General features: G+C 47.8%; 1 protein-coding gene and 1 long non-coding RNA gene across 4 annotated transcripts in view; one reads left to right on the top strand and one right to left on the bottom strand.

Annotated features, from left to right (window-relative positions):
• Positions 1-13,024, top strand: part of FAM107A (family with sequence similarity 107 member A) — a 54,164-nt gene extending 41,140 nt beyond the window's left edge. For all 3 annotated transcript variants that reach the window (XM_060631430.3, XM_060631428.3, XM_060631429.3), the window contains 3 exons: positions 8,029-8,203; positions 9,770-9,926; positions 10,447-13,024. In XM_060631430.3, coding sequence (XP_060487413.1) covers positions 8,029-8,203; positions 9,770-9,926; positions 10,447-10,554 — 440 coding nt within the window. In that variant the 3' untranslated portion in view covers positions 10,555-13,024. The remainder of the gene's footprint in view (positions 1-8,028; positions 8,204-9,769; positions 9,927-10,446) is intronic.
• LOC144615699 (uncharacterized) overlaps positions 1-23,376 on the bottom strand; it is a 110,898-nt gene that overhangs the window by 60,509 nt on the left and 27,013 nt on the right. The window lies entirely within an intron of this gene.

Genomic DNA, 23,376 nt, shown 5'->3' with positions numbered 1-23,376 from the left:
GGCTTAGATTCTAGCTCCTTCGTTTACTGGCTGTGTGATTTGGGGAAATTAGATGGCCCCTCCCAGCCTCAATTTCTTCATCTATGAAAAGGGGTAACAATAGTACCCACCTCCTCAGTCTGTGGTGAGAATGTTATGAGATATGGCTGTGAGGGGCTTAGCAGGGTATGTGACACATGGTGCACGTTAACATGTGAACTGCCTGCCTTTCCGGGGAACTTGGCTTTAGCACTTTGCAAAAGAGGCAAGTCTGAGATTGCTGGAAATCAGGGGCTACAGTGTATCAGTTTTTGGAAATGCTGCCAAACCTGGCTGGTCCCCCCGCCCCACACGGCTGCTGTGAGGCAGCACGGGGTACCTGTGTCTTCAGTGGCTTGGATCCTGAGTGACTCTTAGCTCCGCTGATGGTAAGTACCTGCCGGATCGTCCCCCTGGAGGCGTATTCCAAGTGGAATGGCTGGTGTCGTGCACTGATGGGCTAGCAGGAATATCTGGTCTGCTGATACTTTTTCCTTGCATAACACACTGCACCAACCTTGCTAAGGACCTCCCATGGCCAGCTCTAGACTCCACTATGGAATTGACTCAAAACCCTGAATGCCCACCCAGATCTTCTCGCAAACTAGGAGGTCACAGTGGACCCAAGGCAAAATGTTTAGGACTTTTGAGCCATTTTCCCGTGGGGTGGGGAGATTGCATCCGAATGGACAAGTAGCTCTGATTCTAGGCATCGGCCACAGGCTTCTGGTGGATCTGGAGGTGGCTCCCATAAACACTGTTCTTTGGTCGCTGACTGGTGAAATACAAATGGGCACTTTCCCTCTTGGGAGGGAAAAGAGCAAGAAGGGCTGGGAAATCTAGTGGCCAGGCTTATCATTCTCACTGAATGCCTCTTTCTCCTTTGCCAGTGGTTATTTAAAAAGTTCTCCTCTGTCCTTCAAACCTCTTGAAATGTTGAACCAAGAAGGCCCCAGGTGTGTTCTGAATGGTAATGAGGAACCAGAGTGCGGGGAGGGCGGGTGGAGGAGTGAAGACTGACCAACACCCCTAGTCCCCTCCTAAACAAAGACCAGCCCCTGGGCAGACAGACCTGTGCATTCTGGCTCCAGCTCAAAGCTGCTAGGACTGGGCTGGGGCTCCCCCAGTAAGTTTGTATTCCATTTGGGCTAGGAGTTCTCCAGTTAGCAGGCCTCCATTTTCTCATCTATAAAGTGGGCTCACACTGCCTCTTCATTGGGTTTCTTGAGTATCCAGAAAGGGAAAAGGGATGTAAACCTGCTTTGTTAACTGAAAGACACTTTGTACCTGGATGACAACACAAGAGCATGGGAGAAAAAGCACTGAATTTGGAGTCTAAAGGTCCCATCTTTGCCATTTATTCTGTGTATCTTGAGACAAGTAGCTTGGCCTCTTTCAGCCTCAGTTTTCCTATCTACAAAATGGGAACAATAGCACAGTACCGCTGACTGCCTCCCGGGGCAATGATGTGGTCCAGATGCAGATGAATGAGCCCTCACCAAATGTTTGCTGATCACAGCTCCCCTCAGGAAAGGAGAGCCACAGTTTGCCTTCTGTGAGCATCCCTCTGCCAGACGTGGGCCAACCACATCATGCACATGACATCACTTCACCCTCCAAACAGCCCCACGAGTAGGTATTGCCATTCTCCCCCACTGAACAGAGGCTCAGAGAGGTTAAGGTATTTTCCCAAGGTCACACAGCAAGTAAGGGGAGCCTCCGTGATTCAAACCCAGTCTGTCTCCACCAAAACATTGCCTTAACCATGCTGCTTTAGTGGCTCACATGTCATTTGTTATAACTGATGCCATCAGAGACAGAACCAGAGCCACCAGGGCAGAGAGGCAGAAGAAGAGGACATTAAAGCCTTCAACAGTTTATTGTGCTGCAGGTCTCAGGATGACCTAGGAACTGAGTCTCCATCGCTGTCACTTCCCTTCAGTCTCTCCTCATTGCTCTTCCGTGGTCAGGGTGGGCACCATTGCTTGATTTCAAAGCCACCACGCTAACATTAGCCAGGCACGCCCCAGCGGTTGCTGAGCTCACCCTGGGAGTAGTGAGTGATGCCAGTTGAGCCTTGCCTGGTGTGGGGCTGGTGTCCACAGAGCCCCTGGGGGAAAGCTGTGGGACCTCTTGGGTTATCAGCAGAACCAGGGAAGAACCAGGGAGAAGCTCCCCATCTCTCCCCTGACCTATTACTACCCGCTCCACCCTGCCCCCAGGGATGAAGTCAGTCCCATAGTCTGAGGAGTAAGCAAGAATTACTTGCCCATCTTGTGGTCATGCAAGACACTCAATTTAACTGTCACCTACTGGGTGCATCTGCCCCTGCCCAGCTCAGCCAGTCTTCACAGCATCATGATTTTACAGAGGAGGAGGGTCCTCGAGTTTAAAGACCCATCCAAGGTCACACAGCTGCTAAGAACTATGACCTTAACCAGACCTACCCTTGATAACCAGGTCAGTCAGTCAGCTGAAATCATTCACTCCAAAGCAAACATTGATTTTTTTTTTTTTTTAACTCCACAGTTTACAAAGATGGTTGACTACTGGAATCACTTGGGGAGCTTTTTATAATACCACAGGCCAAGCTGCCTCCCAGGCCAATTAAATTGGAATCCCTGGGGTGCAATTCACGCATTGGTATCTTTTTTTTTTTTAACATTTATTCATTTTTGGGGAGACAGAGAGAGACAGAGCATGAGTGGGGAAGGGGAAGAGAGAGAAGGAGACACAGAATCTGAAGCTGGCTCCAGGCTCTGAAATGATAGCACAGAGCCCGATGCGGGGCTTGAACTCACAAACTGTGAGATCATGACCTGAGCCAAAGTCAGATGTTTAACCCAACTAAGCCACCCAGGTGCCCCCAGGCATTGGTATCTTTAAAACTTCCCCTGATGAGGGTGCCTGGGTGGCTCAGTTGGTTAAGCGTCCAACTCTTGATTTTTGGCTCAGATCATGATCTCACGGTTTGTGAGATGAGCCCTGCATCAGGCTCTGCACTGACAGCGTGGGGCCTGCTTGGAATTCTCTCTCCCCCTTCTCTCTGTTTCAAAATAAATAAACTTATAATAAATACAAAAATATAATATTTTTTATATTATATATATTATAATATAATAAATAAAACAAAATAAATATATATATTTAAGTTTATTGTTTATATATATATATATATATATATATATAAACTTCATCACTATATATATAACTTCCTCTAGTGATGCCCATATGCAGCCAGGGGTAAGAGCCACTGATTGAATCAGTACAGTTTTTAAAGAGGATGAGAAAGCTCCATCCAAGACTTGGACTGGGATTTATTAGTAGTAATCGTTGATAACAACTAATGGGATGGCCACCCTGTGCAATTCTGGGGGCTCCATTCCTAGTTTAATTTACAGGAGTGAGGCCCTAGAGTCGCACAGTGCACAACCTGCCTTGCTGTATTTGGCTGCCCAGATAAGCAGCACGTACTGAGTCTTCAACTCTGTGCTAGGCACTCGCCAAGCACCATGCATGTGTCCCCTCATTTATCTTGCAACAACGTCATGAAGAAGGGTGCTAAACAAGAGCAGCTGTTGCACCTTCTGGGCTCTGCTCTTGTCGCAGAAAGCAGCCATATAGACAGTAAGTATCGAGTGGGCATGGCTGTGTTCCAGCGGTTGAATTTGGTCCAAACGCTTAGTTTGTGGACTCCTGCTGCAGAGGAGAGGTAAACTCGTCCAAGGCTAAGAAGAGGTAGAGCCAACATCCAAATCCAGGTCCACAACGCTTCAGTGTCCATACACCTAAGCTTCATTCTGCATTTCTTTGACAACCACTGAAAGATATTCACTAGCCATTTAACTTTCTTCTCCATTAGCCTGTTCCTCTTCCTTTGGGCATTCATCTCTGTCTTTTCAGAGACCACCTAACACTCTGCCCCATCATGGCCATTTCCCTGAAAGTCTCTGATCTCTCAGGATCCCAGCTACCTGAGAGACCTGGCCAGAGCAGCCGTGGGATTGGATCCCCACCTCTGCTCCGGAGGCCCACCTGACCCCCAGGGCGGCCAGTACTTTCTTGGCCTAGCATCTGGGCTTTGTCAAGCAGCCTCTGTTGTTCCAGCACCTATGTGAAGCTCTTCTGCACGGGGTACCTCTTTTAATTAAATTAAAAGGCAGGCAGGCTATCCCAGCAGCTCTCTAAGCCCTGGAGGGCCCCCACACGTGTGTCCACAGATCTCACACGTGTCATTTCTGGAGCTGGGCACACTAACTGGAAAAGGCAGCTGTTTTCCCAGCCTGCATTCCCGTCTGAAGAACCAGCCACATCCTTCAGGATCCCCTGCCTGAACCACCACACTACTCTAGCCTCAGGAAGACACCATCCCCCACAGCTAAATGCTGATTTCACTTAAAAAAAAAAAAAAAAAAAAAAAAAGCCTGGAGCCAGGGCTGGTCACTGGTTGGACCTGGGTGCAAGACTGGCTATAAAAATATGCAGGACCCCCTCTTCTAAGCAAGACTCAACCTAAAAGAGCCTTGCTGTTGTGGTAGGGCCTAGCCGGGGGCAGCCAGCCCATTGGCTGGCTGATGACCTATGGGGTGAAGATTCTCAGCCTAGCTAATAAGATGTTTTTTCCTCTGGAATTTAACAGGAGGGAAAGGCAGAGAGTGCCTGTTGGAAGTGAAATAAACCAAAGTCGTACAAAAATTTCCCAAAACCTGCTGACAGTTTCCCCCCGCCCCGACACCAGAGAGAATGACCTTTTCAAAAATCGAATGAGATGCGATCTTTCCCTGACTTGAACCCACCCGTCCACCCTCACACCAAACACTCTCCCTGTCGCTCACTCACACCACTCCATACACACTATGCTTTTTTGTTCCCCGAACAGACCAAGCTTGTTCAAGGTACATGAGTCACACATGCTGTTCCCTCTGCCCCAAACAGCCCCCCTCCTTCTTCTCAACCCTCAGATCTTAAATGTCACCTCCTCAGAGAGACCCTCCCTGTGCACCTGACTGAAGATGGGTTTTCCTGTTAGTCTCTATCCAGGCCCCCTGGTTCCTTCAGTGAGCTCCTGGCAATTTGCAATCATTTATTTTTACTGGTTTGTGTATGTGTTTACTGTGTGCCTCCCTAATAGAATGTCCACTCTGGGAAAGCAGGAACTGGTGTTTGCTTAGTTCACCTCTGTGTGTCCAGTGTCTATCACCATACCTGGAAAATTGTAGGAACTCAAAATATATTGTAGAATAAATGAATGCTTTTATTGTGTCCTTTCTCCCTGGTCATTCCTGTTATGCAGGAGCTCTTGGTTTTGTGTACTTACTTTGTATCTGGCCACATTATTGAATGCTCTCATTGGTTCCAAATGCTTTTCTGTTAATCCACTTGGGAATTCCGGGTCAATAGTGATATCTTAAGCAAATTAATTTGCCCTCTCCTTTCCTAAAGTTATACAACTTATTTGTTTCCTGCTTTATGGCTTTGGTAACAGACAATAGAGTTCGTTATTTTAGAGATGGTGTGACTGATGAAAATTGTGGAGTTCTGGAAGGCTTGGCACACAAAGGGACAGAGGCAGGATGAATAGTCAAGGACCTACAGCAGTGTGGTGTGATAACAGCCTACTGTATAGGCTGAGAGCTGAGGACACAGGAAGTAAAGAGTAAAGCTGAAAACCGCTCAGATAAAGGATTGGTGGGACTTGGGAACAGGAGTGGCAGCAGAAGGGGAAAAAATTCCTCAAATTGCAATCTGGAGCAAGGTGTTCTAAAGCATCAGCTCCCAGACAACTGAAACTCACAGACTGAGAAAATATCCACATCTTTTAGGGGTGTCTGGCTGGCTCAGTCTGTACAGCATATGATTCTTGATCTTGGGGTCGTGAGCTCAAGCCCCACATTGGGCACAGAGTTTACTTAAAAAAAAAAAAAGGAAAACATCCACATTTTTAAAAGATGAGGGAGTTAATACAGCCAACTGTTTATTTTGTCAAGTATCTATTTTTAACTAACTTTCAATACTACCACAACTTTCAAAAACCAAAGAGTTGGGAAGGATATAACCTGAAAACAAACAGCCTTATGAAAAAAAGAGAAGAAGGGGAATTAATTAGCATTCTCATTTTAGAAACAGTTCTGAGAATGTGAATCCAAGAAAAAAAATTAGCAGATATGTTTTTATGCTCTGACACTTCATCTGGCTACTTCCAAAATATCTTGTAACAATTAACACTTTTTCCAGTTTACACGGCACCTTAACAAACGTGGTCTCACTTAATCCTCTGAATAGCACCCTGAAATGGGTAATAATAGAAATGCCAAACATGTGTCTGGCGAGCCACCATTCGCAAAACATAATTTCCCCTTTGATGCCTATGTTCCCAGACATGTCGCCTTGCAATTTGCACCCTATAAAACCCCCTCCTCCTGTATTTTCCAACCCCACTGAGCTATTACCTACTTCCAGGTAGGTAATATGCACAAACCACCATCGCTATCTAATTCACTTGGAGAACTCCTGTTTGTCCATAAAACCCCACTCACCAGAGAATGGCTTTCATCCACTTCCCAGTGGGAGGGACAGTGAGAGAGAACTGAGGGTCTATCCCTAAGCAACATGGTGGTCCTCAAGAGAGGGGACTGAGCCTTGTGCGTGAAGAGGGAACACACTCCCCTTAATTGCCACATGAAAACCACATGACTTAAGGCACTGGGTCCCCAGGACCAACGTCTCTGAGACTCAGTTTCCTCATCTGTACAATCTCAAAAGTTTAATTGTCAATTACCAACATATTTACTGAGTACCTAGTACGTACCAGACCAGACACTACTAGGGCTTGGCATATAGTAGAGGCCCAACCTCAGGAAAGCAGGATTCATGAAGGGAGCAGAGCCAATGCCTCAATTCTCACTTTAATTACTACAAGAAGCTGATGTCCATGCCAGGATGTGTCATCCCATTGAGACATTTTTTTAAGCTTTTTAAAGTTTATTTATTTGGTGGTGGAGGGGATAACAAGCCGGGGAGGGGCAGAGAGAGAAAGAGAGAGAGAATCCCAAGCGGGATCTGTGCTAACAGCACAGAGCCCGATGAGAGGCTCAAACTCATGAACTGTGAGGTAATGAATGACCTGAGCTGAAACCAAGAGTTGGTCGCTTAACCAACTGAGCCACCCAGGTGCCCCCTGTTGAGACTTTTCCTTATGAAGTATTTCTCTGTCTCTCTGTCTCTGTCTCTGTCCCCGCCCCCCCTCACATGCACACACACGCACACACATGCACACATGCTTGCTTGGTTTTGGGCATTTCAAGGATACAGAGCCAGCTTGTAGAGGAGGGAGCCCCTCTGCCTGAATTTCAGGTAAACTGACAAATTTTAAGCTGCTGTGGTAGAAGTAAGGCCATCAAGAAACCAGATACCTGCATTGAAGGTGACAACCATCACTTTGTAATTAGAGACACAGCCATCCTGGGATTTCATACTCTCCTCTTTGATCTGGAGAACGTGCACAGATGGACACTTCCACAGAGAATTTGGAAGTAGGAATAGGGAAACTGGACAATAAGGGGCGATGTGTTCTTTTGATCACTACCCTTTATCGAAATTTAACAAATATATACTGCTCTTTTTAAATATTTTTTCTTTTTCTGATAAAAGCTCCCTGAAAAACAGAAACTCCTAATTCTTTTTATAGGATATTGTTTTCTCCAAAGTCAGGCTAAAAACATATGCATGTGTCAACCTGTATTTTGTAACCCAGTATCATTTTACCCCTACAGCCCGCTTTGCAAACATCACCTCCAATCCTTCCAACAACCCTGTGCCTAGGTTCAATTATTTCCATCTTGAAAATGAGGACACCAAGGCTCAGAAGGTCAGGTAGTCTGCCCGTGACGGTATAGCAGCAGATGACTGAAGTCCATCTAGCATGGAAACCTTTGCCCTCCAACTGTGCCCCACGGGGATGCGTGAGACTGGGGACCCCCTTCTGACCAGCCCCCTTGCCTGTCTCTACAGCGTCAATGTACTCGGAGATCCAGAGGGAGCGGGCAGACATCGGGGGCCTGATGGCCCGGCCCGAGTATAGAGAGTGGAACCCAGAGCTCATCAAGCCCAAGAAGCTGCTGAACCCTGTGAAGGCATCCCGGAGCCACCAGGAGCTGCACCGAGAGCTGCTCATGAACCACAGAAGGTAGGAACGGAGCTCGGCTGCCTCAGCCCAGTGGGCGTGCTGCGGCTTGAGGATGTGCCCCTTGTGGAAGGCATGGCTAATGGTAGTGCTGGGTCTCCTGGAGGCTGAGGAGGGCAGAGGGTACCCCACAGTCACTGCAGAAACCGTGAAGTTCTAGTCCCCAGTAATCCCCAAAAGCCCTGCTTTCCCTCCCAGCTACCCACTTCATGCCTGCCCTCCACCTATATTTACTGAGCACCTACTATGTGCCAGACACTGCATCCAGAGCCCAGTCCTGCCCTTATGCATAACCAGGTGGTATGAGGGGGGCATAAATGGGCCCGGAACCTCAGAGGAGGCAACTAGGAGAGGTCCAGGGTGGCCCCAGAGAGGAGAGGATGCCTCAGCTAAAGCCTGAAGGGTGGGCAGGAGTCAGCCAGACTAGGAGGCGGGAATCTGCTAGTGGAAGGAAGTCTGTTCCTAGGAAAGGGAAGGGCATGTGCAAATAGACAGGAAACACAAGTAGCTCAGGGTGTTTGGAGCATAGATTTTGAGGTTGGTCAGAGGAGATGTGTTGACCTGGAAAGGGTCTCAAGCAGGGGTGTCACAACCACAGAGGGGGCATGAGTGGAGCAGGGAGGCCAGGGATGCAATGAAACAGACAGGCTCGAGGTGGCAGGGCCAGGACTCAGTAACTGAGGGAACGCGGAGGCGGCCTGGGAAATACCTCCCAGCTCACTAGCACCAGGAGGAAGGCAGCGGCGTCTCTGCAGCTCCCTCTACTGGCCTGTTATGGGATTGGCTAGGGCTATGATTTTCATTCTATTTACAGCTGTGTGTATCCTCCGTGGATTCTTTTTTTCCTCCTTAGTATATCTTGTGCATTTTCTCCAGATGTTTTTCTTAGAGTCATCCCTTTTAATGTCAACAAACACCACCACAATTTTTTAAAAGCCTAAAGACAGATCAAGGAAACACCTGCAATATAAATACAGATAAAAAATTAATATGTACATATTACTTATAAATCCATAAGGGTAAAATGAACAAAATATAGGTATAGTTAGTTCACAAAAGAACTAATAATCAGAGACACACAAATGAAAACCAGATATTATTTCTTGCCTACCAGATTCTCAAATACAAAAAGACTGGATAGTGATGGTGGGGAGAGATAGATGCTCTCGGACACTGATGACAGAGTACAAATTGAATAACCTTTCCTAACGGGCAGATGGAAAAGATTTAAAAATCTTTTAAAAGGGTCTGACCCAGCAATTCCACCTCTAGAACACTTATCCTGAGAACATAACCAGAAATAATATAAAACTTGGTCTCTGCAGACAGGCCTGGGTGCCCCTTTGTGGGCTCATCGCTCAGCCCCTTTGTGGCTGTGACTTGGACAGGTGTCTTAAGTTCTAGGAGCCTCATTTCCCATCTCTGTATAATGGGCCAGGAATGGTTCCACCTCCCAGGCTGCCAGGAGGGTATAGGTTGGTGTCATTAGCGGGTGCAACCCTGAGACTGGTTGGGGGCAGGGGGCGTGTGGAGTTGAGGTCTCCTGACAGGTCCCCTGCTCTGCACCAGGGGCCTGGGCGTGGACAGCAAGCCGGAGCTGCAGCGAGTCCTGGAGCACCGCAGGCGGAACCAGCTCATCAAGAAGAAGAAGGAAGAGCTAGAAGCCAAGCGGCTGCAGTGCCCCTTTGAGCAGGAGTTGCTGAGACGGCAGCAGAGGCTGAACCAGGTGGGTGGGGAGCACCCAGCCCTGGCCCAAGCCTCCTACAAGACTGTCTCCTGGCCCAGGGAGGACGTCTGCATGTGGCCACCGCTGGCGAGAGGGAGGAGATGAAACAAAATGAGGACTAAACCAGCAGTCCACCGCTGGCCTGAGTCCTCACTCTGCCATGCACTTTGCTGTGTGGCTTTGAGCCAGTGGCTTCCCTTCTCTGAACCTCAGTTTCTTGATCAGCCCAATCTAGTGCATGCCGGATCCTGATTTCACTCTCATACCGGCCTGTGAGCCAGGTAGCATTCCCATTTTAGAGATGAGCATCCTGAGGCCCAGGTGAGGCAAACAGTTTGCACTGGGCTTCACAGGGAGAATGCAGTCTCAGGCTCTGTCGCTCCAGCTACTAGGCTGGTGGCAAGACTGATCCCCGGGTTCTGTTTCCCCAGAGAGGATCCTTGGCCCAAACACTGGTTTTGGGGAACAGAAATTCCCCTAGCCCCACTCACTTCACACGTCTGCTTCTTCTCTCCTTCAGCTGGAAAAACCACCGGAAAAGGAAGAGGAACACGCCCCCGAATTTATCAAAGTCAGGGAAAACCTGCGGAGAATCGCCACGCTGCCCAGTGAAGAGAGAGCGCTGTAGAGCAGGCTGTTGAAACTCCAGCCCGCGCCGCCCACCCCTGGCCCCCACACCCTCCTCCAGCCCTTCTGTATCTAGCATTCCTGGCCCCAAGCCTGGGGACTTCTGCGATGTTCATGCTTGCTCTTGTAAAAATGCCCCAGAGAGCCTGGGCCCTCCTTCCCGCCCACCAAAAGCTGGGACCCAGGCTTTTCCTTCTCAGCACTCACTGCTTCTGCTCCAAGAGGAAGCTACTGCGGGGGAAACTTTCCCAAGGCACTTCTCCTTGAAGGGGCTTCTGAGCTCTAGGGAGATCTTTCTGGCAGAATTGAATAAGGAGAGACAGGCACCTCTTTGGCCTGACCATCCCTCCATTTTGCCCAGGCCCCATGGAGCCCTGCTTCTCTGGGCAGCCCAGCTCCCAGGTCTCAGAAAACGTCCTAGCCAGGTGTGGGGCAGCTAAGTAGAGCATCTCAGAACACCTGCCTTGAAAGCCAGCTGAGGGGAATATGGTTCAAGGGTAGCTGTCCTCGGTGATGAAGGGCAGGGTAACCCACAAGGTGGCCTTGGGGGTCATGTGATGCCAGGTTGCAAGAGTACTAACCAGGACGGCTTCTTAGAGTCTGCCAGCTTCCCCCACACCCATGCTTTTGTTTTCTCCTCTCCGCAGCCTCCCTGCCTGGGCCTTGTAACCACATCTAACCAGGGCTGCAGCCTTCCTGCTCCCAGAAGTCTAGAACAGTGCTTCTCAAACTTTATTGTGCCTACAAATCACTGGGGATCTTGTTACAATACGGCTTCCGACTCAGTAGATCTGGGGTGGGGGCTGGGACTCTGCATGTCTCACAAGCTCCGAGGCTGCTGGTCTGACCCCTAGGCTGCAGGCTCGAGCAGCCAGGGGCTGGTAAATACTGGAAACATCATCCCTGAAGCCACCTCTGCCCCCCCAATTGCCATGAACCTTTGCCCTGGGGGTTCCCTACCCTGACTGTGGAGCCCCAAGGGCTCCTTATTGCCCACCCCATTCCAGGGACCCCAGGCCTGGGAAGACATTTGCCTAGCAAATTGTGTCGGTATAACTGTCGTCACTGGAGATGTATATAATTGCCAATCTGCATTTTCTTACCACATTGTTTTGATGTAATTCTGGCCAAAAAAAAAAAAAAAAGATTGTTTCTGTTTTACCTTTTCCTGAAGCCTATGGAGAGCAAATATACAGTGATTTCCAGTGGGCTTCTGGAAATACAAACCGTGGTTTGAAGACCCCACTGCTACCCTTACAGACTGGCTCCTTTGAGTCCCCATTTCCAGCCTCTGCACCCACTCTCTACGTGGTCTCTACCACCCAAACCGCCCTCAGTGAACTCACCCGTTCTTCCTAAAAATCCCTCCCCACACGAGACCAAATGTTTTAACCTTTTGCCTCTATCCCATTCTGAAAGATTTATAGAATAAACCAGCCCTGCTTTTCCCTGCCTCTGGCTTTGCAGACCCATCATTTAAGGTGCTAGGGCAGTGCTAAAAAAGCATTTCCTTTCACCTCCCCCCCCCCACAAAACTGCCAGAAAAAGCTGCCACAGGAATGCTATTTCATTCTTGGACCAAAAGTGGGACATTTGGGGGGAAAGGGGTCATCCTGGTCTTACTCCTACCTGAGTAGTTTAAGGATGACCAAAGATGCAGCCTTCTTCCTGGGTGGGGTGCCAGGGCCAGTGTAAATACAGACATGCTGTCTGCGTGTGTGTAAGCTGGGCTCTAAAATGGTCTTGAATGTGAGTGTCTTAGTGAGAACATGGTGATGCTATTTTAGATGCCTGCCAGGTGAGAGCTATGCTAAAGCAAAACCCCCAAATAAAGACCACCATTTTCCCCAAAGAAGTCTCCACCAGTGGTCTATGTGCCGTTCAGACATATGAAGAAAAGACAGAGCATCTAGGATGGAGTAGGCCCCTCTGGGGATAATGCTTGGATTCTCTCAGTGGTCTACTGAGAGACCACTCACTGGTCCCCAGAGGTGCTGCATGGAGACAAAGTCCCGGAAGTAGAAGGACCTCGAGCACCACGTCATCCGGCGGAGCCATGGCAGACACCCTCGTCCACTCCCCAGTGGTCAGTCCCAACCCCTTCTCCCTAGCTTCCTCCCACTGTAGAGGTTGTAAATCCCAATTCCCACTGTTCCAGCCTCCTTTGCAGCTGGGGGGTGACATGTGACCAGGTGCGCCAGTGAAATTTAAGAGGAAGTCTACAGGAGCTTCTGGGAAAGCTTATGTTTCTCTGATAAAAGAGGCAGACATGGGTAACACCTCCCCGCCCCTCCATTCTTCCTGCCTTGATTGAGGATGTGATGCCTGGAGCCACAACAGCCATCTTGCTACAATGAGAGAAAAGCCAAGACAATGTCAGAGACACTGACCCTATCATTTGACCAAGCCGATGCCAGCAGCCATCCTCCTCCAGAATATAACTGTAAATAAAAAGAAAACTCTTGGTTTGAGCCATTGTTGGTCAGTCTCTGTTACTTGCAGCTAGAATATTCCTGACACAGAAGGCCAGCCCTGATGCCCAGCATTACCAACAGACTGTACTGAAAATCCAGATTCCTCTTTCCCATTAGAAACCAATTAGATTAGGATCTCCAGCAGCAATCAATGCCTGAGATCTGTTTTTCTATATCTTCTCCACATAGCCCACGCACCATTTGGGCATCATTAATTCACACATCATTCAGTAAGGATTTGCTGAGTGCCTGCTCTGTGCCAGGAAGTATGCTGTGTGCCAGGAGCACGGTGGGAAACAAAACGTTTGGATTACTGCAGTGGCCTCCTCCTTACTGGTCTCCCTGCTTCTGCCCTTCCCCTACAGCCTAGTCTCGAGAGAGCAGCCAAAATGATCCTGCTAAAATCTAAGGCAGGTCTTACCACACCTCTGCACAGAGCCCTCCCTTGGCCCTCAGTAGAGTTCCTCCTGCCATCTAGAAGGCCCTGCCTGTCCAGCTCCTTGTGACCTCTGACCTACTTCCCTCTGCCCTCCACCTCACTCATGTTGCCCCGGCCTGCCTGGCCTCCTCATACCCACCACACACACCCCACCACAGTGCCTTTTCACCTCCTGTTCCCCAGCCAGGAGTGTTCTTTCCTCAGAGAGTCATACAGTCTTCTCCCTGTCTTCAGGTCTTTTTTTTTTTTTTTTTTTTTTTTAATGCTCTTTCTAAATGAGGTCCTCCTTGGTCAACCCATTTGAATTTCAACATCTCCTACACCCCTCCTATCCCTTCCTTCCCTGCCTGAGTTTTCCTCCTCACCATTTGTCACCATCAAACACATATTTTACTTGTTTAGCTTATGTGTCTCTCCTAGCAATAACGTCAGCTCCATGAGGACACAGATTTTTTCTGTCTTGTTTACTGCTGCATCCCAAATGGCCATCCTTCCTCCTCTCTCCCTGACAGAAGGTGGCCCGGCCTGTGACAATCTGGCAGAACGGGCCCCACAGACAAGAATCCAGCCCCATCCCACTTATGGCTTTGAGAAAAGGCCGTGGCCAAATAGGGTATGGGGTGGGGCTCCTGGGTGGCTCAGTGGATTAAGCATCCGACTCTTGATTTCAGTTCAGGTCATGATCTCACGGTTCCTAAGTTCAAGCCCCGCATCAGGCTCTGCACTGACTGTGCACAGCCTGCTTGAGATTCTCTCTCTCCCTCTCCTGCTCATGCTCGTGTTCCCTCTCTCAGAATAAATAAACATTTTTTTAAAAAATAGGGCATGGAGCATAGGGCACAGAGTAGGTGCTCAATAAAGGTTTGTTGAATGAATGAATAAGTGGGAAACCCCTTCTCCCACAGCGATACATCCAGCCTCCTCCCAGGTTCAGCACCCCACCCCCCATCACCTGCCTGCCGCCTTCCTCCACAGTTTTGACCCTGGCCCAGAGATGTCAGTTCAGTCCAGAAGCTTTCCTTTGGCCTCTGGGGCTTTTGACAGTACTCCTGGGCCTTACTTGCCTTTGTGCCTACAAGACCAACACTGGAGCTGTGTGGCCCGGACACACGACTTTCTGGACTTCCACTGGACTTCCAGAGGGTTAGATCATCCCTGAAGGCCGAGATCAGGCCATCACCCAGTCCTGGGGACCCTGGAGAAGGAAAGCACTGCTGCAGTAGCTCTGACATCAGACCCTGCCCTAAATGGAGAGCCAAGAGCAGCAAACCCATTCTCACAGGAGGCCGCCCTCTCCCACGCCCGCCAGATCACAAGTCCCAGTCTGGGTTTGGAAAGAGCCCTCTGCAGTGGCAGACCAGTGCTAAATACAGAACCTGGGGGACAGACAGAAGACCTCAGGAGGTGAAGGGACCCTCCTTCCCTGATTCTCCTTCCCTGATTCTTCCCTGATTATGTACTCCAGGGGAGCACTAAGAACCCAGGAGTTTTCACTGGGCAGCCTCACCACACTTGAGATTATATTCACTCTAAGCTCCATGAGGGCAGGACCCTGTCTGTGCTTACCTTTACAGTACCTTTACAGTACAGTACCAACCAAATTGTGAATGCTGGGACGCCTGGGTGGCTCAGTCAGCTAAGTGTCCGACTCTTGACTTTGGCTCAGGTCATGATCTCACGGTTCATGAGATTGAGCCCCATGTCGAACTCTGCGCTGACAGTGCAGAGCCTGCTTGGGATTCTCTCTCTCTCCCTCTCTCTCTGCCCCTTCCTTGCTGGTATGCACACATCCACACACACGCTCTCTCTCTCTCTCTCTCAAAAATAAACTTAGAACAAAAAAGTTGTGAATGGGTGTCAGTTACGATATCTGCATTTATGGAAGGCCAGCAGTGTTACCGCCCATGACAATTCAGTATCATTCTATTTTGCAGACTAACGAACCAAGGTTTAGGTAAATTAAAAGGGTAAATTAAAAGACTTGCCAGAAGTCACAAAACAATACCTGGGGAAAGATGAGATTCCCACAGAGCTGTCTGTCAGCAAAGTCTGCCTTTTCTCCAATATAGCTAGACTTTGCTCTTAGAAAGAGCCCCTATGCCATTCTGACATTTTGCCATGAGATACAAGGACCTATTTTCACCTTCACTTTCAGACTTTCTGTCTGAACTTGAGGGATCTGATCTCCACCTATAAAAACAGACCCTGGGTGGTTCAGTCGGTTGAGCATCCGACTTCAGCTCAGGTTATGATCTCACTGTTCGTGAGTTCAAGCCCCACATCGGGCTCTCTGCTATCAGAGCAGAGCCCACTTTGGATCCTCTGTCCCGCTCTCTGTGCACCCCCCAACTTGCACTCTCTCAAAAATAAATAAAATAAAAACAGACTCAGGCTAACATAGACTGATGTGAGTTCTGAGGTGAGGAATGCCTACATGTCATGCCCCCACCTCCAAAGCCAACCGGTCTCAGTGGCCAACCAACATGCTAGAACCTACCATTGTGATGGGAGTCCTGCCCCCTTGCAGGACCGGACCAATGGTTGAGGAGTAGCCAATTTCAGTGTCCCTGACCCGACCCCAGACCCATTAACCCCCAGCTGCCCTGCTCCCACCTGGACCTTGCCTCACAGTGCCCCTTTTGCTGGCATTGTAAGAACAGAAGCCTGTACCTCCCAATGGCTACTTGCCCTCATCTCAGCTGTCAAATGATGATCTGAGTTGACGATTAGGGGGCATTTACCCAGAAAGGTCACTGAGTGCCCACCTGCTTCTCAGAAAGGACTCATAGAGAGATGAGCAGGATTTCCTAATGAAGGACCCTGATAACTCTCCTGGGCTGCCTAGCAACAGTCAAGCGAGCTAGGGCTCCCCCTCCCAGGATGGACCCAGGCTTGCCCTGTAAAGAAGGTTAATCCTGGGGCACCTGGGTGGCTCAGTCAGTTAAGCGTCCAACTTTGGCTCAGCTGATGATCTCATGATCTGTGGGTTTAAGCCCCGCATCGGGCTCTCTGCTGACAGCTCAGAGCCTGGAGCCTGCTTCAGATCCTGTGTCTCCCTCTCTCTCTGCCCTTCCCCACACATGCTCTGTCTCTCTGTTTCAAAAATAAACACTAAAAAAAATTAAAAAAAAAAAAAAAAAAAAAGGTTAATCCTGTGCCCAGACCCATATTCAAGCCCCAGCTGTGACAATCCCTACTTGTCACAAGCCTGGACAACTTGCTGGACCACATTTTCCACATCTGTGACAAAGGTAATGGTATCTACACTTCTTGAATACTCAGTGTCTGTGCCAGGGAGTAGGATAAGTACTTCATATAAATTCTCTCATTTAATCCCCCAGGACTGTCATTACTCCATTTTACAGGTGAAGAATCCCACAATTTAGAGAGGCAAAACCACCTCCCAAAGGCGCACAATCAGCGGGTGGTGGAAGCGAGATGTGAACCCACGTCTGCCTGACCAGAGTCTGCACATTTATCTTGGCAGCATTTGCTGGTGGAGGCTGCAGAGGATGTTTTGCAAAGCACCCACGTTCAAGTTTTCCCATCTGTCGCTAGAAACATTCTGCAAGCATGCTGAGGCCCTGTGGCCTTCTTCCTTCTCCTTCCCTGACAGCAGGTAGCCCAGCCCGCACCAATCTGGCAGACAGGGCCCCAGGAACAAGAATCCAGGCCTACCCCACTCACAGCTCAGAGAAAAGACAGTGGCCAATGGGATACAGGGGCTCACATGCCTGCCTTTGGCCCAAGAAGTTCAGTGAAGGAGCAGGAAAGAGAGAAACACGCATTGAGCATTGACCGTATGCCCGGCAGGTCCTAAAATGTGAGAGACCAGACACAAAGTGCCTAGCCCAGGGCCTGGCTCATTTCAAGGGATGGAAGTTCCTTCTTCCTCTCTCTCACTCTCCCCGTTAAGGATATCTTGACAGGTGGCACAGCATGACTGGTTAAGAGTCCAAGCTACAAAGTCAGACTTCAAATTGGCACGTGGGGGATCCATGTCTGCCACTTGCCAGATGGGTGACCTTGGACAAGTTATTTAACATCTCTGAGTTTCTTGTCTGTTAAACAAGGGTTCCAATAGTGCCAGCCTCCTGGGTCGCTGACAGGACTGGGTTAACAAATATAAGATGTCTGACGGGGCACCTGGCTGCCTCAGTCGATAGAGCATGTGACTCTTGATCTTACAGTCATGAGTTTGAGCCCCACATTGAGTGCGGAGATTACTAAATGAATGAATGAATGACTGTATGAATGAGTAAATAAATAAATAAAAATTTTAAAAAATGTTTGGCAAGTGCAGGCACATGGCCAGCACTCAATAAAAGTTCATTTTCTGTCCATCAACTGATGAATGGATAAAGAAGATGTGGTTTATATATACAATGGAATACTGGAAGGTATTCATGGATGGAACTGGAGGGTATCATGCTAAGTGAAATAAGACAGTCAGAGAAAGACAGATAACATATGTTTTCACTCATATGTGGATCTTGAGAAACTTCAGAAGACCACGGGGGAAGGGAAGGGAAAAAAATAGTTACAAACAGAGAAGGAGGCAAACCATAGGAGACTCTTAAATACAGAGAACAAACTGAGGGTTGATGGGAGGGTGGGGGAGAGGGGAAAATGGGTGATGGGCATGGAGGAGGGCACTTGTTGGGATGAGCACTGGGTGTTGTATGTAAACCAATTTGACCATAAGTTATATTAAAAAGAAAAAAAAAGAAAGATACAGAAGAGCTTTATCAAAAGGAGACACTTGAAGTGTGATCTGTTTGTCAGAAAATATCAAAGCTACTTATATTGCTGAAAATAACAAAAATAACAATAAATTCCATTGGTAAAAATAAAATAAAATAAAATAAAATGAAATAAAATAAAATAAAATGAAAAATAAAAGTTCATTTTCATCTTCCATTTCCCTGCTAGCTTACTTGGTCATATCTGTCACTGATCTTCGAGCCATGTCTCCACTCATTCATTTCTCTTAGTCCCTAAGCGTGTCTAGCATCCATCCCTCCCTCGTGGCTGGCTAACCAAAGTGCCGTTGCTTCTCCCAGTACCCCCCTTTTTGGGGAGGTGTCACCCCATACCTTCTCACACCCCAGTCCAAATTGAGGGACATTCTAAGAAAAGACCTGACCAGTACTCATCAAATGTCAAGGTCATAAAAGACAAAGATTGAGGAGCTGTACAAGTTGGAGAAGATAAGACAATTAAAGGCAATGAAAGATCTTGGACTGGATCCTGAACCAGAAAAAGGACATTAGTGGCAAAAGTGGCAAAACTCAATGTACAGTAAATGGCTAGCTCAGCAGGACTTCAAACCCCGCACATTCCAAAGAAGGGACTGACCCTTCACAGCCCCCGTGAGATAAGCTCTATGCTCTTGGAATGGCCTGTCTGAACAGTGTCTCTGTCTACCCAGGGCCTTGGGCCTTGCCAGGCAGTTTACACTAACAATGTGATTCATGGGGCCACGCTATGTCAGTCTGACCTCTGGAGGGCTAGGGGTTGAGTAACTGAGGTACTAAGTAACTAAGTGACTGAGTAACCAGCATTCCATTCCTCTGTGACCGATGCCCATAACCATGGACATTGAGTCTGGCATGAGCTTCCCTGGTTATCAGCATTTCATGTGTGCTCTCATGGAGGGAGAATTAAAAACTATCCCTACAACACCACTGGGAGAGGATAACTGGGACCTCATGTCTGGTCCCTCCTGGACTCTACCTTACATATTTTTTTTCCTTTGCTGATTTTAATCTGTATCATTTTGCTGTACTAAGCCATAACCACGAGTATAAAAGTTTTCCTGAGTTCTGAGAGTCCTTCTTGCAAAGCATTGAACCTGAGATTGATCTTGGGGACCCTCCAATACACTCAAATAACTTTTGAAGATTAGTTAATAGTATTGGATCAGTGTTAATTTATTGGGTTCAATAACTACACTATGGTTATGTAAGATTTAACACTGGAGGAGGCTGAGGGAAGTTATATGGAAACTACTATTTTTTTGCAACTTTCTGAAAGTCTAAAGTTATTTCTTTTAAAAAAAAAAAAAAGTAAGTTTATTTATTTTGAGAGGGAAAAGACAGAATCCCAAGCAGACTCCACACTTTCAGCACAGAGCCTGATGCAGGGCTTAAACTCACCAACCATGAGATCATGACCTGAGCTGATATCAAGTGTTGGATGCTTAACCAATTGAGCCACCCAGGCACGCTTAAAGTTATTTCAAAATAAAAGTTAAAACACAAAGAATAGGGAAAGATGAGATGATAATTGTTAAAGCTGGGTGTTAAGTACATATGGATTCGTTATATTGTTTTATATGGGTTTGAAATTTTTCAAAATAAAAAAATTTTAGCTAGAGAATTGAATGGTTTGGTGCAACAAATTAAAATAATCACATCATGGGGCACCTGGGTGGCTTAGTCAATTAAGTGTCAGACTCTTGATTTCAGCTCAGGTTATGATCTCACAGTTTGTGAGTTCAAGTCCTCCCTAGAGCACTGCTTCAAGGCCCAAGTTGGGCCCATCTATGCTGACAGCACAGAGCCTGCTTGGGATTCCGATCTCTCTCTCTCTCTCTCTCTCTCTCTCTCTCTCTCTCTCTCTCGCTGCCCCTCTCCAGCTTGCTGTGCGTGTGCTCTCTCTCTCTTTGTCAAAATAAATTTTAAAACTTTAAAAAATAAAATAAAATAATCACATCCAAAACATTTAGAGCAGGGTCAGCTCCAAGGTTGATGAAGAAACTTTTTAAACATGGAATTTATCAAATCTTAAAAGAACATTGAGTTTAATCTCAAAACAATCAAGATGTGGAAACTATGGCCAAGAAAAAATAAGTAACTGCCCATCATAAGAGGCAGCCCAGGGGCACCTGGGTGGCTTAAGTCAGTTAAGCATCCACCTCTTGATTTCGGGTCATGATCTCACTGTTTGTGTCGGCACAGAGCCTGCTTGAGATTCTCTCTCTCCCTCTTTCTGCCCCTCCCCACTCTCAAAAATAAATAAATCAACATTAAAAAAAAAAAAAAAAAGAGCCAGCACAAGTTCTTGGCAGAGGCCAGTTTGGGACCCAGAACTTTCACCTCCAAATAGTAGGGTCAAGGCCTCCTTCCCTGGAGCCACTACCTTGTGTAAAGCCACTGCTAACAGCAACAGGGAATCCAGCGTCCAGGCCTCCCAGTCCCAGCAGGATCTGCTGAGTAACATCTCAAAGCTTGGGGTCAGTCTCTTCCTCAAGACACAAGCTTGACACTACCTCAAGTACATGGTGGGGAGGGATGAGACCCCTCAAAGAGAAGATACCGCACACCACAGGGGGGGAAGCCAAGATCCAGAAGAAGAGGGCACCTGTCCAGAGTCACTACACCTCAGAAGTCCTGCCAGAACAGGTACTTGGGTCTCTTGACTTCTTTCCCAACCTTGTGAAAATATAAAGAGCCAGCAAAGCTGGTCCAAATTCCAGTTCTGCATCCTACTTACTATGCAAACCTGGTCAAATGACAACACCTCTCTGGGCTTGTCTCCACCTCTGCAAAATGAAAAGAGTCATCTCACTTTCCAGGGTTGTCTATGCAGTGGAAGTGAGGGAACCTGTAAACATCCCACCCCACTCACAGAGACCTGGCTCCACTCTGGGTCCCACCACAAGCAGTGCCCCATGCTCCAAAAATATTCGTTCAGGGAATGATGGTCAGAGGTGTATGAATACTAATGAATACTAATATTAATGCTAAGCATAAGAGAAGCCAAATTTTAGGGCAGAAACGTAGGGAAAGAGAAAAATCATTCACCTTGCAGAGCTACCCTTTCACATAAGGACCACCTGTGGGGAGCTCCTTGGATATTAACAACTATGCTCCTGAAGCACATAGGATAAAGGTCCATCAGGAAAGATCAGGAAAGGCTGCAGAAAGACCAGGATCACCTTGGGAACCCAGCTGGGTACACAGATTTTTTGGTATAAGTAGTCCCAGAAGAATCCCCAGCTTTGAGGTTGCAGGGCTGGATCTCAGGTCAAAGTGTACAACTGTGTACAAATAGGGTGGACACACACACACACACACACACACACACACACACACACACACACCCATTTCCACCTTAAAAAAAACCAAAAACGTCAAAGCTCCAAAGTCCTTCACTAAGTTTGGCTGTGCCTTTGGGGTAGAGAATCTGGATGGCTTCTGTCAACTTTTGTTCATTCATTCACCTACCAAATATTTGTTGAGCACCTACCCTGGGCTAGACCTGGTCTGGGTCCCTGGGGCTGGGACTGTATTGGTGACCAAGAACAACATAGTGCTTGCTTTCATTAGTGATTTACACAAAAACCAATAGCTAAAGACAAAATACCCACCACTGTAGTGGGTGTACCAAGGGTGTGGTGTCTTTTTCTAACACCAACATGTGGTTTTTCCACACCAACAACCAATCCTCCAACACAATTGTGTGTTCGACAATTCAGTTCAATTCTGACACCAACTCCTGGGGTTAGTGTAGGCCCCACAGGTTTAAGGATCAGTCCCACAAGACTGCTCCCATGTCAGACAACAAGTGCAAATCCCAGGGGCCACCTGTACTTTTGACCTGCTGGCTATAAATTCAGGGGTTCCCACAACCCCCCACCCCGGGTTCAGTAATTTGCTAGAATGACTCACAGAACTCAGGGAAGCACTTTACTTATGGTTATTGGTTGGTTATAAAGGATGCAACTTGGGAACAGCCTATTGGAAGGGATGCAGAGGATGAGGTCTTGGAAGGGAGGCAGCACAGAGCTTTCTGGGCCACCTCCCAACACCTCCGTGTCCACCAACTCTCCCCAAACCATGTTGCTTAGGGATTTTTACCAAGGTTTCATTACACAGGCATAATCGATTGGGTCATTGGCCACTGGCGATTAGCTCAATCTGCATCCTCTCCCCTCCCTGGAGTTTGGGTGGGGAGGGTGTGCTGGGGAGGACTAAAAATTCCAATGCTGTAATTTTAAGATTTGCTCTTTCCAGCAACCAGGCCCCACCCTGAAGCTGCCTATGGGCCCCCATCCATAGACACAAAAGACAGTCCTTATCACTCAGGAGACTGCAAGGGTTTGGGGGGCTCTGTGCCAGGAACTGGGGACAAAGACCGAATATATACATATATCACAAAGACCCAAAACTTGGAGCTAAGAAAGCAGGTCCAGGAACTTCTAATCCAGACCAGGGTGACTTCCTAAAACAGTGTGGTGAGATGAAAAGATAAAGAGGAGCCAGACAGGTAGTGCTGGAGAGGCCTGGGGAACAGCGGGAGCAGGAGGAGAGGGCGATAAAGCTTTAAGTTCAAAAAAGTTATAAACTCATTAGAAGTGACTGTGTGCGTCCCATGTAGGTTTTCCTGCTCATTCCTACTGTGATTACTGTCTCCCCAACAGCCCCCTAGTCCCAAGTTTTCACAAGGTCAGGGGACGGGTACAGGTTTGTTTTGTTTTGTTTTTGCTTCCTGCCATGCTCCAGTGCTTAGATCACTGTGGGCACTTAAAAAGATGTATAGATAACAAATCAACTCAATGCTTCTGGTACAACCCAAGCGCTCACACGCCTGCCCATGGAATATCTCACCAGCAGACTGCCAGCGAATCAGAAGTTCCACCATTCAACATCACTCCTGGAAATTAAGAAATTCTCTCCTGGGGAACCAAGAAAACAGTAATAGTCTCAAGTTACAAATCCTGGTGCTTCACAGTTTACCAAGAGCTTTCCTTTATACCCCGTGAATTATAGACGAGGGAAGGGAAGCTCAGAGAGGTGAAGTAACTCAGAGTCAAATCTTCAGGATTTGAACCCAGGCCTCTGGACTCCAGTGGAGGGCGGTGGTGTTTCCTTGCACAGAATGCAAATCTCTGCATGTTCCTGGG

The sequence above is a fragment of the Panthera onca genome, chromosome A2 (assembly GCF_046562875.1).
Source record: "Panthera onca isolate mPanOnc1 chromosome A2, mPanOnc1 haplotype 2, whole genome shotgun sequence".
Classification (NCBI taxonomy): domain Eukaryota; kingdom Metazoa; phylum Chordata; class Mammalia; order Carnivora; family Felidae; genus Panthera; species Panthera onca.
This window is presented reverse-complemented; position numbering and strand designations above follow the sequence as displayed.